Raw genomic sequence first — 13780 nt, forward strand, 5'->3', positions numbered from 1 at the left:
TATAAAGAAAAAGAAAAAGGTATAATTCATAAAATCAAGAAAAGTAGCCTGACAATGAGACTATAAAGAAAAATGGATAATTCACAAAATTAAGCAAAGTAGCCTAATAATGAGATTATAAAGAAAAAGAAAAAATGAAAATTCATAAAATCAAAGAAAGGTAGCCTAATAATGAAATTTTAAAGAAAATCAAGTTATAATATAAAGAATAAGGCATAATTCATAAAATCAACAAAAGTAGCCTAATAATGAGATTTTAAAGATAAAGGCATAATTCATAAAATCAACAAAAATAGCCTTATGAGATTATAAAGATTACGAAAAGGGTATAATTCACAAGTAAAATAGCCTAATAAAGAGATTTTAAAGAAAATCAAGTTATAATATAAAGAAAAATGTATAATTCACAAAATCAAGAATGTAGCGTAATAGTTATTGATCTTTAAATGTATCGGTTAGTATGCTGATGATTAGTGTTTTATCAGAGAGGACAACACTCCCGGATGAGTGGAGGACTCATTGTTTGGGGGGGAAAAACCACAACTCCCATGATCCTCTGCGGCCCTGGTAAGGCGTGACGTCACGCTGTCTGCGGCGCCTCAGTGTTGTCTTTGTGCGGAGCGACGCGGAGGAGGAGATGTTTGATGCGGACGACCCGGTCTCAGGTAACCTTAAATCTACATCCTCCTGCATGCAGACAGATATACAGGGTGTAGTTAAACAAGAGGGAGGTAGAAAGCGAGTGAATATGAAGCTTCTTTTGACGCTGTAACGAGTCGGAAATGCGAACCATTGCAACCTGATTTCCACCCTCAAATCAGTGGATTTAAGCTAACTGGGCTGCCATTATACCTGTGTTTCTGTGGTTATTATTATAGAGGGGTGGTTCAGCATGTTAAAGCACTCTATTCATTCACTACTCATACAAATTAAAGTGTTGAATCTGGGTTAAATCAGCCTCCAGTGCTGCCCTCCATGTCTGTGGGTCTTCTATTGTAATACAAACGTTTCCAACCCATTCATCTCCTGCTCCACCAGCTGTCGCCTTGTAGATAACAAGTCTGCTGCTCACTGCTTAAAACACCCAACACTGCAAAGACTCAGCAGTTAAATACGGTTGAATGGTCGAAAGCTATGGGTTTGTTTGGTATCTTCAGTCAGTTTGCATGTATGTGTTGGTTTACCCATGCAATTAATACATACATGCACACTTACTGAAGATACCAGTAAGTGTGCATGTATGTGTTAAGTGTGCATGCATGTGTTGGTTTACCCATGCAATTAACACATACATGCACACTTACTGAAGATACCAGTCAGTGTGCATGCATGTGTTGGTTTACCCATGCAATTAACACATACATGCACACTGACTGAAGATACCAGTCAGTGTGCATGTATGTGTTGGTTTACCCATGTAATTAACACATACATGCACACTTACTGAAGATACCAGTAAGTGTGCATGTATGTGTTGGTTTACCCATGCAATTAACACATACATGCACACTGACTGAAGATACCAGTAAGTGTGCATGTATGTGTTGGTTTACCCATGTAATTAACACATACATGCACACTTACTGAAGATACCAGTAAGTGTGCATGTATGTGTTAAGTGTGCATGCATGTGTTGTTTTACCCATGTAATTAACACATACATGCACACTGACTGAAGATACCAGTAAGTGTGCATGTATGTGTTAAGTGTGCATGCATGTGTTGTTTTACCCATGTAATTAACACATACATGCACACTTACTGAAGATACCAGTAAGTGTGCATGTATGTGTTAAGTGTGCATGCATGTGTTGTTTTACCCATGTAATTAACACATACATGCACACTGACTGAAGATACCAGTAAGTGTGCATGTATGTGTTAAGTGTGCATGCATGTGTTGTTTTACCCATGTAATTAACACATACATGCACACTTACTGAAGATACCAGTAAGTGTGCATGTATGTGTTAAGTGTGCATGCATGTGTTGTTTTACCCATGTAATTAACACATACATGCACACTTACTGAAGATACCAGTAAGTGTGCATGTATGTGTTAAGTGTGCATGCATGTGTTGTTTTACCCATGTAATTAACACATACATGCACACTTACTGAAGATACCAGTAAGTGTGCATGTATGTGTTAAGTGTGCATGCATGTGTTGTTTTACCCATGTAATTAACGGTCTTTCTGTGTTTCTGTGTGGCACCTGATTTCATAGAAAACACATGAACAAGTGCTTTTGAGAAGCCAAAGAGGGCAGGCAGCCATGCAGAGTCCGACCCAGTCCAACAGCGGGCCCAACTCTGTGACCACAGCAACCACGGTGCAACCACTGGACACCGAGCCTGAAGATCAGCCAGCAAAGACTGAACCAGATGCACAAGAAGAAGGGGAGAATAAATCAGCTACTCCAGAAAGAGTAAGCAGCACGCCACAGGAGAATGGTATTGGGGTGCAAACAGCAGAAACACCTGCAAGTATGGCAGTCACACAGGCAGTGAATAAGCCTGCTGTCCAGCCACTGACAGAGCCCTCAGTTATCACTGCAGGGACGGAGACAGACTCTGCTTCAAAGCCAAGTGCCCCCACAGAACCGGCACCTGACAAACATGCAAATTCTCGGTGTGATGAGCAAAAGGCAAAGAAACCGGACAAAGGTGTACGTGATGGGAGGAAATACGTTCCTTCCAAGAAGGCCATGGTGGATCCTCTAAAAATGGACATGACCAAACCACTAGTTATGCCTCTCACATGTGAGTGGTTTTTTTTTACCTCATATTTGTGTTGTTCTATGTTATATCTTTTTGAACCAGGCTAGGATTGAGAGACCTGTTTGGTGTTTGATTATTAATTTAGGACTACAGTTATTAATTAACAGTGTACAAATATTATTGTGGAACTCACTGTCATTTTTATAGTAGTAGTAGTTTTACAAGATAGAAGCTTTTTAAGTTTTGTTTTACCACACTGCTACAGGATCAAGTTTAGTTAAGCTTGTACAGTTAATAATTTCTGGTGTTCAATAGCAGCCAAACAAAACACTGCAGGTTAACGCTAGACCAATATTTTGTCTGGGCTGATGTGTTGACCGATATGAGCTTATTGCATAAATATTGGTACGCACATTTATGTGTTTGCTAAGAGCACTCTTATATATTTATTTTTATATCTGCCTCAAAAAATCCAGTATTGATCTGACTATACTGCAGGCTCCAAAGCACAGAGGACAGTAATGATGTGGTTTCCCAAGTGTGGCAATAAATGAATGCAGCGTTATATTGCTGGAAGGGATGCACCGATCCAACTTTTTCAGTCCCGATAGCGATACCTGGGCTTTGGGTATCGGCCGATACTGAATACCAATCTGATACCAGTGTTTAATTAATAAGATGTGTGACTGACTGTGTAGAAGTGACTGGGATCATTCATCAATGTGTTAGGCTTGACTTAAACATTGCTTTCCTAACTTTGTAAAACAAAATGTGACCAATAAATACATATATATATATAAATGTATTTATTATTGAAATAATACATTTTACACCAGCAACTTGGTAAAACATCGTCAAAATTAACAGGGATTACAATTCAGCTATAAGCCTTTTTAATGCAGCAACATATTGGTCAAAACTTAAACAGGAATTAAAATTCCAGTATATAATGTATATAGTATATAAACATAGAATTGAATTTAATAGATTGTCTCCATTGTCACCGAAACCTGATCCAGCTATTTGAGTCAGTATCGGCCCGATATCCGATTCAGTATTGGTGCATCCGTACTTGCTGGTAAGGGGAAGTTGTAGAAGTCGTAGGGTCTCCCTCCACATTTTTTTTGCCGAGACAAACATTTATTTGCTGTGTCTTTACTATATGAAGGTGCCTCCAAAGCCAAATTTTTTTCTTTTTGCAAGCCTTTATACTTTGTATATACCTTTATACTTGCCTCTATTCTAAGTATATGGATGTATGTTACATGTAACCTTTCTCCCCCTCCTGCCCTGTTTCCCTCCAGCGTCTCAGCTCTCCCTGCAGTGCATCGAGTGCCACATAATCTTCAGCGATCACAAGAGCAAAGAGCGTCACCTGAAGCTGAGCCACCCAGCGGAATATGAACAGTGCATACTGAGGAACGCCCTTTTCGCCTGTTACGTTTGCGACCGCCACTTCACAAACTCCACAGAGCTCATGGTCCACCAGAAAGCCCACACGGAGAAGAAACCCTTCAAGTGTCCGATCTGTGCACTGGCCTTCAAAAAGTCGTCGGAGCTCACCCATCATAAAAAAATTCACTTTGGCCAGGACGGTTATGCCTGCACTGACTGTGGCAAACCGTGCAAAACAATGACATTGCTGAAGTATCACCGCCGCACGCACACTGGAGAGAGGCCGTATGTCTGCAAGGAGTGCGGGAAGAGGTTCACCATGCCCAAAGCTCTGCAGAAACATATGGTGTCACACTTGCCGGAGGGAGCTGAAGGAGATGGGGGACACGCCGCAGCTAAAGCACAACCGAAGAAAGATGATGGTAAGAAAAATTGTCCTTGTTACGGATGCCTTATCATGTTACACAGCTGTGCTAGCAATATGGCTCTAGGGACGACAATGTTGGTTTGTCTGTCGGTCCAGACTGAAATATCTCAACAACTATGGATTTCCATGGAAGTTTGTACAGACATTCATGGTTCCCAAAGGATGAATTCCAATGACTTTGTGGATCCCCTGACTTTTCCTCTTGCACCATCATGATATTGACTTTTGTGGTTTTGGGGGAAATGTCTTGACAACTATTGTTACAGACATTCATGTCCTCCTCAGGATTAATTGTAATCATGTTGTTAATTCCTTAACTTGCCATGTAGCGCCATCATCAGGTCAAAATTTCAATTTGTCCAATACTTTGGTTCATGACTAAATACGTGTAAAACAAATGACATTCCCATCATCTTCAGCTGGACTTGTTGCTTACAGTGCTCATTAGCATATGTTAGCATGTTAATGTGCTAAACTAAGAGGGTGGACATGGTAAACATTTTACCTGCTGACTCTAGCAGTTATTTTAAAGCATCTCTAGACTCTGCCATCTGATACAGTATTATAAAATTATTAGAAATGCTAGATATATCAGGGGCTCTTGCAGCCTTTCAATAATACAGTGGAGTTGCTTAGTTTATATCAGTACAAAGTGTAGTATGTGAAATGATTTTAATGTCTTTGTAGCCAATACATACATATCAAAAATGACAATCCCTGGCATTAATTAGTCTACTTAAAAAAAAGGTTATTATTAAGTTAATGTATTATTTATTCTAGGGATGGTGAAAGCGCTCTAAATATTGCTGTTGTATTAGAAAAATAATCTTAAATGATAAACAAAGAAAATTATAATTATTGTCCTCTTCACATTTTTGTCTTTCGGCTCCTAAATCGGTGCACCTTTTAAAAATGATAAAATTGTAGGAAACAAACTATATCTGTCAGGTTTAGGACATAGATTGTGCTTAACATGATTTACTACAATGCATCACAACTGTCTTCCTTTACTGTCTTTAGGTGCTGCTCCAATAAAGTATCCTTGTTCTGTATGCAAGGCCACTTTCAAGAGTACCAAGACGCGGCTACATCACATGAAAACTAAGCACAACCTGTTGCCTGCTGCAGCCAGTAAGGCCCTCCCAGCTGGGCAGCAAGTTAAACAAAGTATACCCATCATAACTCCAATATCTATTTGTCAATCAGCGTTACTACAGATGGGGCCCAATGGACCTCTGCAAAAAGTTGATGGCAATATTGACACAGAGCAGATTCGCAGGCTTATTGAATCTTTGGGAAATGTGCAGAAAGTAAACCAAGTTGTCATATTGGGGCAGGTGCCACCTCATGCTCTGCCACTGGAAGTGCAGCAGATATCGCAACTAGCAGAAACAGTGAATTTGAATCTCAATCCACCACAGATAGATTTTATGGGACTGAAACAGACGGAATCGAGGATAATTGATTTGGACCCTTCAAATAACCCATGTGATTCAATGGAGCAAACAATTATACTGGAACCTATTACGCCAGATGAACAGTTGGAAAACCCCTCTTTCTCAGAACTAGGTTCCCACTTAGCAGTAGGTGAAAATATAGAGCTAAGATACGTTCAGACTGAACATACAGAGAGATCTGAGGGAGAGGTGATGCATCAGATCCTTCAACAGCCCAACATTAGTGCAATTCAGTCTGATCCTATGGATCAAATTATTTGTCAGAATGAAGAAGAGCAAAACCTTGAGCAAACAGTCATATTAGAACTCATACCAACTGTGGAGTTGGAAGAATCCCAAACTGTGCAACAAAATGAAATCCCGTCCTCCTCTCTGGTACCAACCACTGACCTGGAGAAGACTGCAGATCAGGCTTTATTAGATGGGCAAGAGAGCAGCCTGTCAGCCCCACCACTTATGACTACAGTTGAGCTGGAGCTGACACCTTTACAAACAGAGCAACAGGGCCTTCCGTCCTGCCCTTTTGTTCCACCAGACACGCTCACACAAACGACAAGTGAATCTGAATGTAATCTCAAAGAAGAGGTTGGTTCACAGATGCAAACAGTAAGTCTAGACCAGGGCCACCCTGTGATGGATGGAGCTGCACCACAAAAGACACAGGAAAAAGCTGAACAAGAACCGTCTGAACAAGAACCGTCTGAGAAATTGCTGGTAGATGGCAAAGAGGGTCAGGAGCAGGTGGAGAACCTGTCTAAAGTAGACGATCCGCCTGCTAAAGAAGAGGTTCCATCACACTTAGAGACCAAGCAGGTGCCACAGATGTCAGAGTTACCTGTAAATGTAATGTCGGCTCAAGAACTGGTGAAAGTGCGGAAAAGAAAGCCAACGAGGGCGTTTATCTTTCAAGGATATATGCAAGAACTGGTCGGATCCATATACGATGATGATTTACAAATTGATGCCACACCTGCCAAACGGCAAAGAACAAAAAAGTCTCGCCTTGTTGTTAAATTTGGTCCACAAAGCAAAGAGAAGAAAAACAAGAAACAGAAGAAGCCATCTCAGCCGTGTCAGCCAACGCGGGAAGAAGGGATAAGAGGTAAAACAACAAATCTCTCAGAGAAAAAGGCACCGTTACAGAAGAAGGGAAGGAAGGGAAAAAGGGACAAGAAATTGGGAAATTTGGTATCTACCGCTGAAATAAAATCACCTTCATCAACCCAGGACCCACAAGTCCAAAAAATCAAAGGGGATACAAGAAAAAAGAAAAATAAAAAGCAAAAAGAAGTGGCCAGGGAGGGTGTGACGCCCATAAGTGAGCACACAACTGTACCCTCGCCTGTATTTAAAAAGAAAAAACAAACAAAAATAATGCGAAAAGATCAGCCCAAGAATGCAAAGGATGGGAAGCGAAAGAAAAACCTGGCAAAAGAGGAAAAAGTCAATCCAAAAACAAGCGCAGACATACCTGGACCACAAATAACGCAAGACGCACTACTTCTACTGAAAGGTCATAAACAGCCTCAACTGAAAGTTTACAAGTTAGACCCTTCAAAGGCATCAAGCCAGACACAGGAGGCTTCACCTCAGGAGGCCCAAACAACGTCCCAACAGAGTAAAGACAACAAACTCAAACATTCAATAAGTGAAGCAGAAAGTAAGAAAAAAGGAGGAAGACCCAAAAAGAGCCAGAAAGCTCTTTCGTTGTTGTCCTCGCTACAGGTTTCCCGTCAAACACCTGAGACGCTGGCCGCCAAGCCAAAGACCACAAGGAAACGTAAATCTTCCCCCAAAGTAGAGACCGAAGGAGTGATAACTTCTCATTCCAAGCGTGCCTTAGAGTGTAAGGAATGTGGGCAAAGATTTAGCGAAGTCTCGTCCCTTCAGAAGCACAAGGCGTTGGTGCATATCGTAGAGAGTCCTGGTCTCACTTACACCAATGGGAACATCTTTGAAGGCGTCTCCAGGTTGGATCTTTACCAGCTTCCAAAACAGCATGACACGGTTGTTGGGGTTATGAATGCTGCTACAGACTGGGATACTGAGCCTGAGATTGCAGAGATGGCATTAGAGGAGAGAGAGCGAAGTGTCTCTTTTCCAGCTTTGATTCCATCCCCATCCTTACCTGTTCCACCCTCAGATGTTGAAGCGAGTGCCTATGAAAATAAGGCTGGAACCCAAGCAGCTGATCAATCTCATACCTCTCCAGAAGTTCACTCACCATCTGATCAAATGAAAACCAGTGAGACCCCTCCAAACTTCACATCTGAACCCCCTTTAAGTGCCTCTACTCAGACAAAGAGTTCGGAGTCAGGAGAGCCTTTGGCATCAGATAAGGACAAGCCAGAAGAAGGTATGCCGAGGAATCTGAGCTCCGAATCTGAAGTCCAGGGTACCACGGATGAAGACATCAAGGAGGATTTACATCTCGAGATAGTCACTGTTGGGGAGCAGAATGAGAGAGATGAACCAACCCCTCATGAAGACACTGTTCCCCAAAATGAATCAAGTGGAACCTGCAATTCTGAAAGTGGAAGCACTGACAAACTACCTGGGCAAGATAGTAATGAAACAACAACTGGAAGAAGCCTAACTTCACACACTGTGTCGTGCTCCACTCATCAAGTGGAGATCAAAGAAGAGGAGGAAGAACTGTTAGTCCAAAAGAAAAGAGAAGGAGGGAAAGGAGCTGGTTCGAGGAATGCTACAAGGGGTAGGAGAAGAGGAACAGGACGTCTAAAACGGGACACGATATCAAAGAGAGTTTCAGTTGGAGATACCGCCAGAGGAGCAGAACCGGAGAAAGAACAGGATGGATGTCAGGTAGTTTACGAAAGACGTCCCATCAGCTCTGATTCAGAAATGAATGACGAAGGCGACACCGGCACAAAGACTTCTAAGCCAGAGACCAGTCCTGAGGTCAACAAAGCTACTGCTCCTGTCGCATCTTTGCCTTCCATGTCCTCTACATTAGAGGCATCTCCTGAAGAGCAAGTCGTGTTTGAGCTGGAGTCGGTTACCCCTAGTGTTGAGAAGATAATGAATCCAAGAAGACTGCACAGAGGAGAAGAACACGACAGGGAGTCTGACCAGTCTCCAGGCATCATACTTGAGAAGGTCATCGCCTCTGGACAGAGAGTGACTGCTGACGACGAGCCGTGCCTGATGACATCGAGGATCAATCGCAAACAGGTGAGATGCCAATTGTACCAACAAATACCATACATTAACTATGGAAAATGAATGCGACATTGCAAACTTACATTTGTTTTTGTTCCAGGGTTTGGACAGCATTGCTGAGAATGAAGCCCTCGGGAGCCAGGAGATCAAGGTTGAGGAGAACATCTCAGATCCACCACTGGTTGCACCTACCTGTCAAAACAAACAGAGTGCCAGTGTGCAACCGCAGCACCATAGTGATATAAGGACTGTTCTGGTGAAGGAGGAGAGCAGCCTCGTGCTGAACGAGACCCAGGCCACGCCGGGCAGTAGACACATCCGATGGAATGTGGAGCCAGTCAACAATGAAAACACCACCAGTCCATGTACGTATTGCACCACACCGTAGGTACATTTTATTACAAATTCAACATTTGGTGAAGTGTGTTTGGTTTCTTCCTGAGAGTTCAATAAGAAGATCAATATCACTCACGTCTGTGCCATAGACTGGAAGATTATTATTATTATTATTAAATTTGTCAGGGACCATGTACAAAAAACATTAATCTCATACAAAGGGAAGAGATGTATTATACAATATTTCAATCAATAGGGTTATGAATAATGTGAACGCTAGCACTAGCTGAGTCAAAGTTAGCTGTGCAAAGTTTGGAAATAACTGAAAGGGTTAGTTCGGATATTTGAAGCGGGGTTTTATGTATACTCCTGTGTTTTGCTAGGTATAACCACTGTTTTTGTGAATGGAGTCTGGTGGCTTGGAAGAGAGCGATATAACGGCTTCAGTTCCCAGTTGAAAAGGGCTGTCTGACGGCGAGGTAAAACATCAGAAAAACTTATTTTAGCCACCTAAAAAAAAACTCAATATCAGTTTAAGTGTACGCCACTAGACCAAACTCCATTCACAAAAACAGTCATTTTAAACTAGCAGAACACGGGAGTTGCTGATCTACCACTGCATCAATCAGTTTGTTTGTTTGTGTTATTGTGTGACTTTCGGATACAAAGTAAGGTGGTGAGCGCACAGTAGTACATTGCTTAGCCTCCGTGCCAGTACTCCGGTCTGCTTCTTCAAACTGGGAGCGTGCCGACCGCCATCTGATTTACTGTAGGTATTCTACACTGACTATGGATACAAAATATATGTATATGTATGTCAAACATCATCATGCAGAAGCCTACGTCAGGTCACATGGGAAAAAGTTTTTAGGAGGGCTTTGGAAAATACCATTTTGATGCTAAAACATATAAACTTTGACCAAGATGTAAATGTTTGGATTTGAATACATAAGGAACACCACTGGAAAGCTACAGAATGATATAAAAACCTAAAAAAAAGTTAAGTTAAATAGGCCTATGTGGTGGTAAACCCACTTTATGCACTGCATTGACAATCTGTAAAGGGCTTTATCTTTTCAGAGATAGATGTTTTTGGCTTTTTGCTTTCAGTAATGGAGAGTGGGGAAACGACGATGGACGAGGGTTGCGTCACGCCTGAGTTCAACACCAACCAGTGTATCTTCTACCCGGTGAAGGAGGAGGAGAGGGAGGTTCTGCTCGGAGCTGTTCAGACCAACAGTGGGAGTTTAACAACGGATGCTCTGCAGACAGAACATCAAGCAACAGATAGTAATTTAAGTGAGTCATTGCCTTTTCCAGTGATATTCTCCTTTTACCAAAAGATTATAGGAAGATTTTAATCTTGAATCTCTTAACAACAGATGAAGGGAGCCACTCTACACCAGACTACCAGGAAATGAGAGTGAGAGGACTATTGTCAGAACCGAGGGCCAGTGACTTTGCAGATGGACAAGGTTTGTTTTCTGTTTGAAAATGACCTGTACTTGTAGCTACTTGCTTAAAGTCGTTACACTATTATTAAAAATGTTGATCATACTGTAGATAACTCTTCTATATATAATCTGATCTTTCAGCTGAGGCAGATGCCGAGTTGAAGCATCCACCAGACCTCCGGGACTTTCTCCTCCAGAGTTCTGATGAAGAGGATGTGGGTGATTTTGAATTATCTGATCCTCAGCTTGACTCAGAAGCAGAAGTTATGGCCTATTTCTACAAGAACAAAACAAACAGCGCGCAGCAGCCAGATGAAATGTCCCAAAAGTACAGTACATCTTCATTTTTTTTAGTCCTCAAAAAAAAAAAATTGTCTACTATTTTATTAAGATTCAATAGTATTGTCATACTGCAGAAATTATGTTTCATTGTGTCGTGTTGTTTTTTTTCTTTTTCTCCCTTAGTTTGCCACCTTCAACGAGCCAGCTCCAAGCACCAAGAGAGGAAAACAGGACCAGAGAGCCCATCGACTACTTCTCCAACTACTTTGGATGGGATACCTGGGAAGAAATTGCCAATTGCACAAATAAACTCTCCAACATGCCCAAACCTGTCACAGCCAGAGAGGTTGCACAGTTTGTTGGGATCCACATCGCAATGGGAACTTTAAAGGTTTGTGCTCCGTATTTTGAATGTGTACTTGGCTCTGTTAGTTAGACGCAAGACCACTAAAAGTTTATTTGGTCTCTTGCTATTTTTCAGTTTCCCAGTCCGAGGCTCTACTGGGAAGACTTGACTAAGGTGCCCTTGATTGCAGAAGCCATGCCACTTTCCCGTTTCCTCGAGCTGTCTCGCATGTTGAAGCTTGCCTCTCCTGCGAAGGATCCAGTCAGCAGTAACGTTCAGGGAACAAGACATGATAGTGACTTTCAAAATGCACAGCGAGGTGAAACTCTCTCAAGCAGGCAAAGTGAAACGTGTCAGCGTAGTGACGGGCAGATGCCAAATGAGCTCAACAGTTCAAAAACACAGACTGATCCGCTGTGGAAGGCTCTGCCATTATTGTGCCGTTTCAAAGCCGGGTGCCAGTCACTGAGACGAGAGGGTGATTATGCGGTTGACCAATATCCACTTCCTTTGACTGGGAAGATGAACAATAAGAAACTGTCTCTTTATTGCACTACATTAATTGGATTTGGCGGTTTGGTCTTACATGTGGATCTCAAGTTGGGTCTGTCCGGCAAAGAAGATGCTGTTGAAAAAATGGTCCCCAAAGGTAGCATGGTGTTTCTCTGCAAACAGGAACTCTCCACGCCTGCTATGTTGGAGCGTCTGTTAGCCGCTGGGGTTCACGGCGCAGGACGGGTCGGAGGAGCCCGAGGACAGATCGGAGATGAGTTCGTAAGCTCAGACGGGAAGCTGATGTTACGCAGATCACACTGTGGCTTCATACTTTCTACGGCGGGAAACGGCCAGAGGAACATGGCGTCACTCATTGACAACTTTGAGAAGGCCCAGATGTCCGCTCATCTCAACAGAGATTTGCAGAATCTTTACTCCATCCCTCTCACTGCCTCGGCCCCAACCTGCTGGCCTCAGGCGGTACTCTGGTACCTAACAGATCTGGCTTTGGTCAACTCCTGGCTCCTATACAGACAGGATCACGGGACAGCGTCTGCACCATTGACTCTCATGGCCTTCAGATTGGAGGTGTCCAAGGTTTTGATTCGCTCCAGCGGCTCCGATACCCAGGACTCAGTTCCCCCTAAACCCCCCAAAGAGAAGGCTCATGCAACAAATGAAACCCCCAATCCTGGCCTGGTGGAGGAGAGTCCTATGCCCGACGCAGCCACGCGGTACGACGGTTCAGGCCACTGGCCAGAGCAGCTCGGGGAAGGAGAAGGAGGCAGGTGTCGCTTTGGGGACTGTCAGAGAACATCTCGAGTGCTATGCCTTAAGTGCTGCGTCTTTCTTTGTATCTCACGCAACCACAACTGCTTTTTGAATTTCCATAATCAAGGGACTTTGGGAGAAGAGTAGCGTCCACTTCAGAGCTTACCCTTTATTTCTCAACATTTTGCTTTCTGATTTAGAATGTAAATGTCCTTTTCGGTGTATGAAAACCCAGCAAGAAATAGTTATCTCCTCTGTCCTTAAAACTGTCCTTCCATGATGCCTTTCACTGGCGGTGGTATTCTTTTGAAGGATTATTTGTGTTTGAAAAGCAAATGCTTTGTGATGTGTATTTCATTAAGCAAGTGTAAAAATGAAATTGCCTTCCGAAGGAAATGTCAAAAAATATGCATAGCCATACACTTTGTGCTGCAAAAGAAGCACAAAATATGATTTTTGACATTGCAATTACCATGATTCTTTTTTACTATTTATTTCTACCTGACTGAATTTACATTCCATGATGAGCTCGTTTTTAGCTCTATGAATTTAAACATTATTTATTTGAATTTCAGAAAACAATAAAAGACAGATGAAAAAACACATTGTTGCTTCTTTTTTTTTTAAGTCTGCCGACAAATGTTTGCACAATACACCTTTTTCACAGCAGACATTTTGACTTTTTGATAAAAACATTAACGAAAGCTCTGTTCTATTCAAGTAAGTCGTGACAGCGAGCCGGCAGCGTGCACAATAACCCTGAAACTGAAGCGGCTAAATGGAATTCAGCCATCATTCATTTTATAATTTATGTGTGTGCTTCTCCTACTGTCCAATAATCTCCGATATGTATTGATACTGTGCATTGGTGGTGAAAATCACTAAGATAATTGTAGAATAGAAATAACTGTAAA

The 13780-nt window shown here is 42.2% G+C and overlaps 1 protein-coding gene across 2 annotated transcripts; it reads left to right on the plus strand.

Moving 5' to 3' along the window:
- Positions 1-532: 532 nt before the first annotated feature.
- Positions 533-13469, plus strand: LOC119497538. 2 transcript variants are annotated; one of them, XM_037785726.1, is made up of 11 exons: positions 533-665; positions 2228-2453; positions 2559-2762; positions 4025-4537; positions 5563-9194; positions 9283-9547; positions 10629-10817; positions 10901-10993; positions 11114-11300; positions 11438-11645; positions 11736-13469. In XM_037785726.1, the coding sequence occupies exons 1-11, from the start codon at positions 645-647 to the stop codon at positions 13011-13013; spliced, it is 6816 nt and encodes a 2271-aa protein (XP_037641654.1). In that variant the 5' UTR covers positions 533-644; the 3' UTR covers positions 13014-13469. The 2 variants fall into 2 exon arrangements, with proteins under 2 accessions (XP_037641654.1, XP_037641653.1); XM_037785725.1 differs by having other exon boundaries at positions 2228-2762.
- The last annotated feature ends 311 nt before the right edge of the window (positions 13470-13780 follow it).

The sequence above is a fragment of the Sebastes umbrosus genome, chromosome 11 (assembly GCF_015220745.1).
Source record: "Sebastes umbrosus isolate fSebUmb1 chromosome 11, fSebUmb1.pri, whole genome shotgun sequence".
Taxonomy (NCBI): domain Eukaryota; kingdom Metazoa; phylum Chordata; class Actinopteri; order Perciformes; family Sebastidae; genus Sebastes; species Sebastes umbrosus.

Bases quoted from the DNA above. Each gene is read 5' to 3' on its own strand.
- LOC119497538 (XM_037785725.1), top strand. From the start codon at position 645: ATGCGGACGACCCGGTCTCAG. The intron at 9,195-9,282 runs GTGAGATGCCAA...TTTTTGTTCCAG, and splicing joins CGAGGATCAATCGCAAACAG to GGTTTGGACAGCATTGCTGA. The intron at 10,818-10,900 runs GTGAGTCATTGC...TCTTAACAACAG, and splicing joins AGCAACAGATAGTAATTTAA to ATGAAGGGAGCCACTCTACA.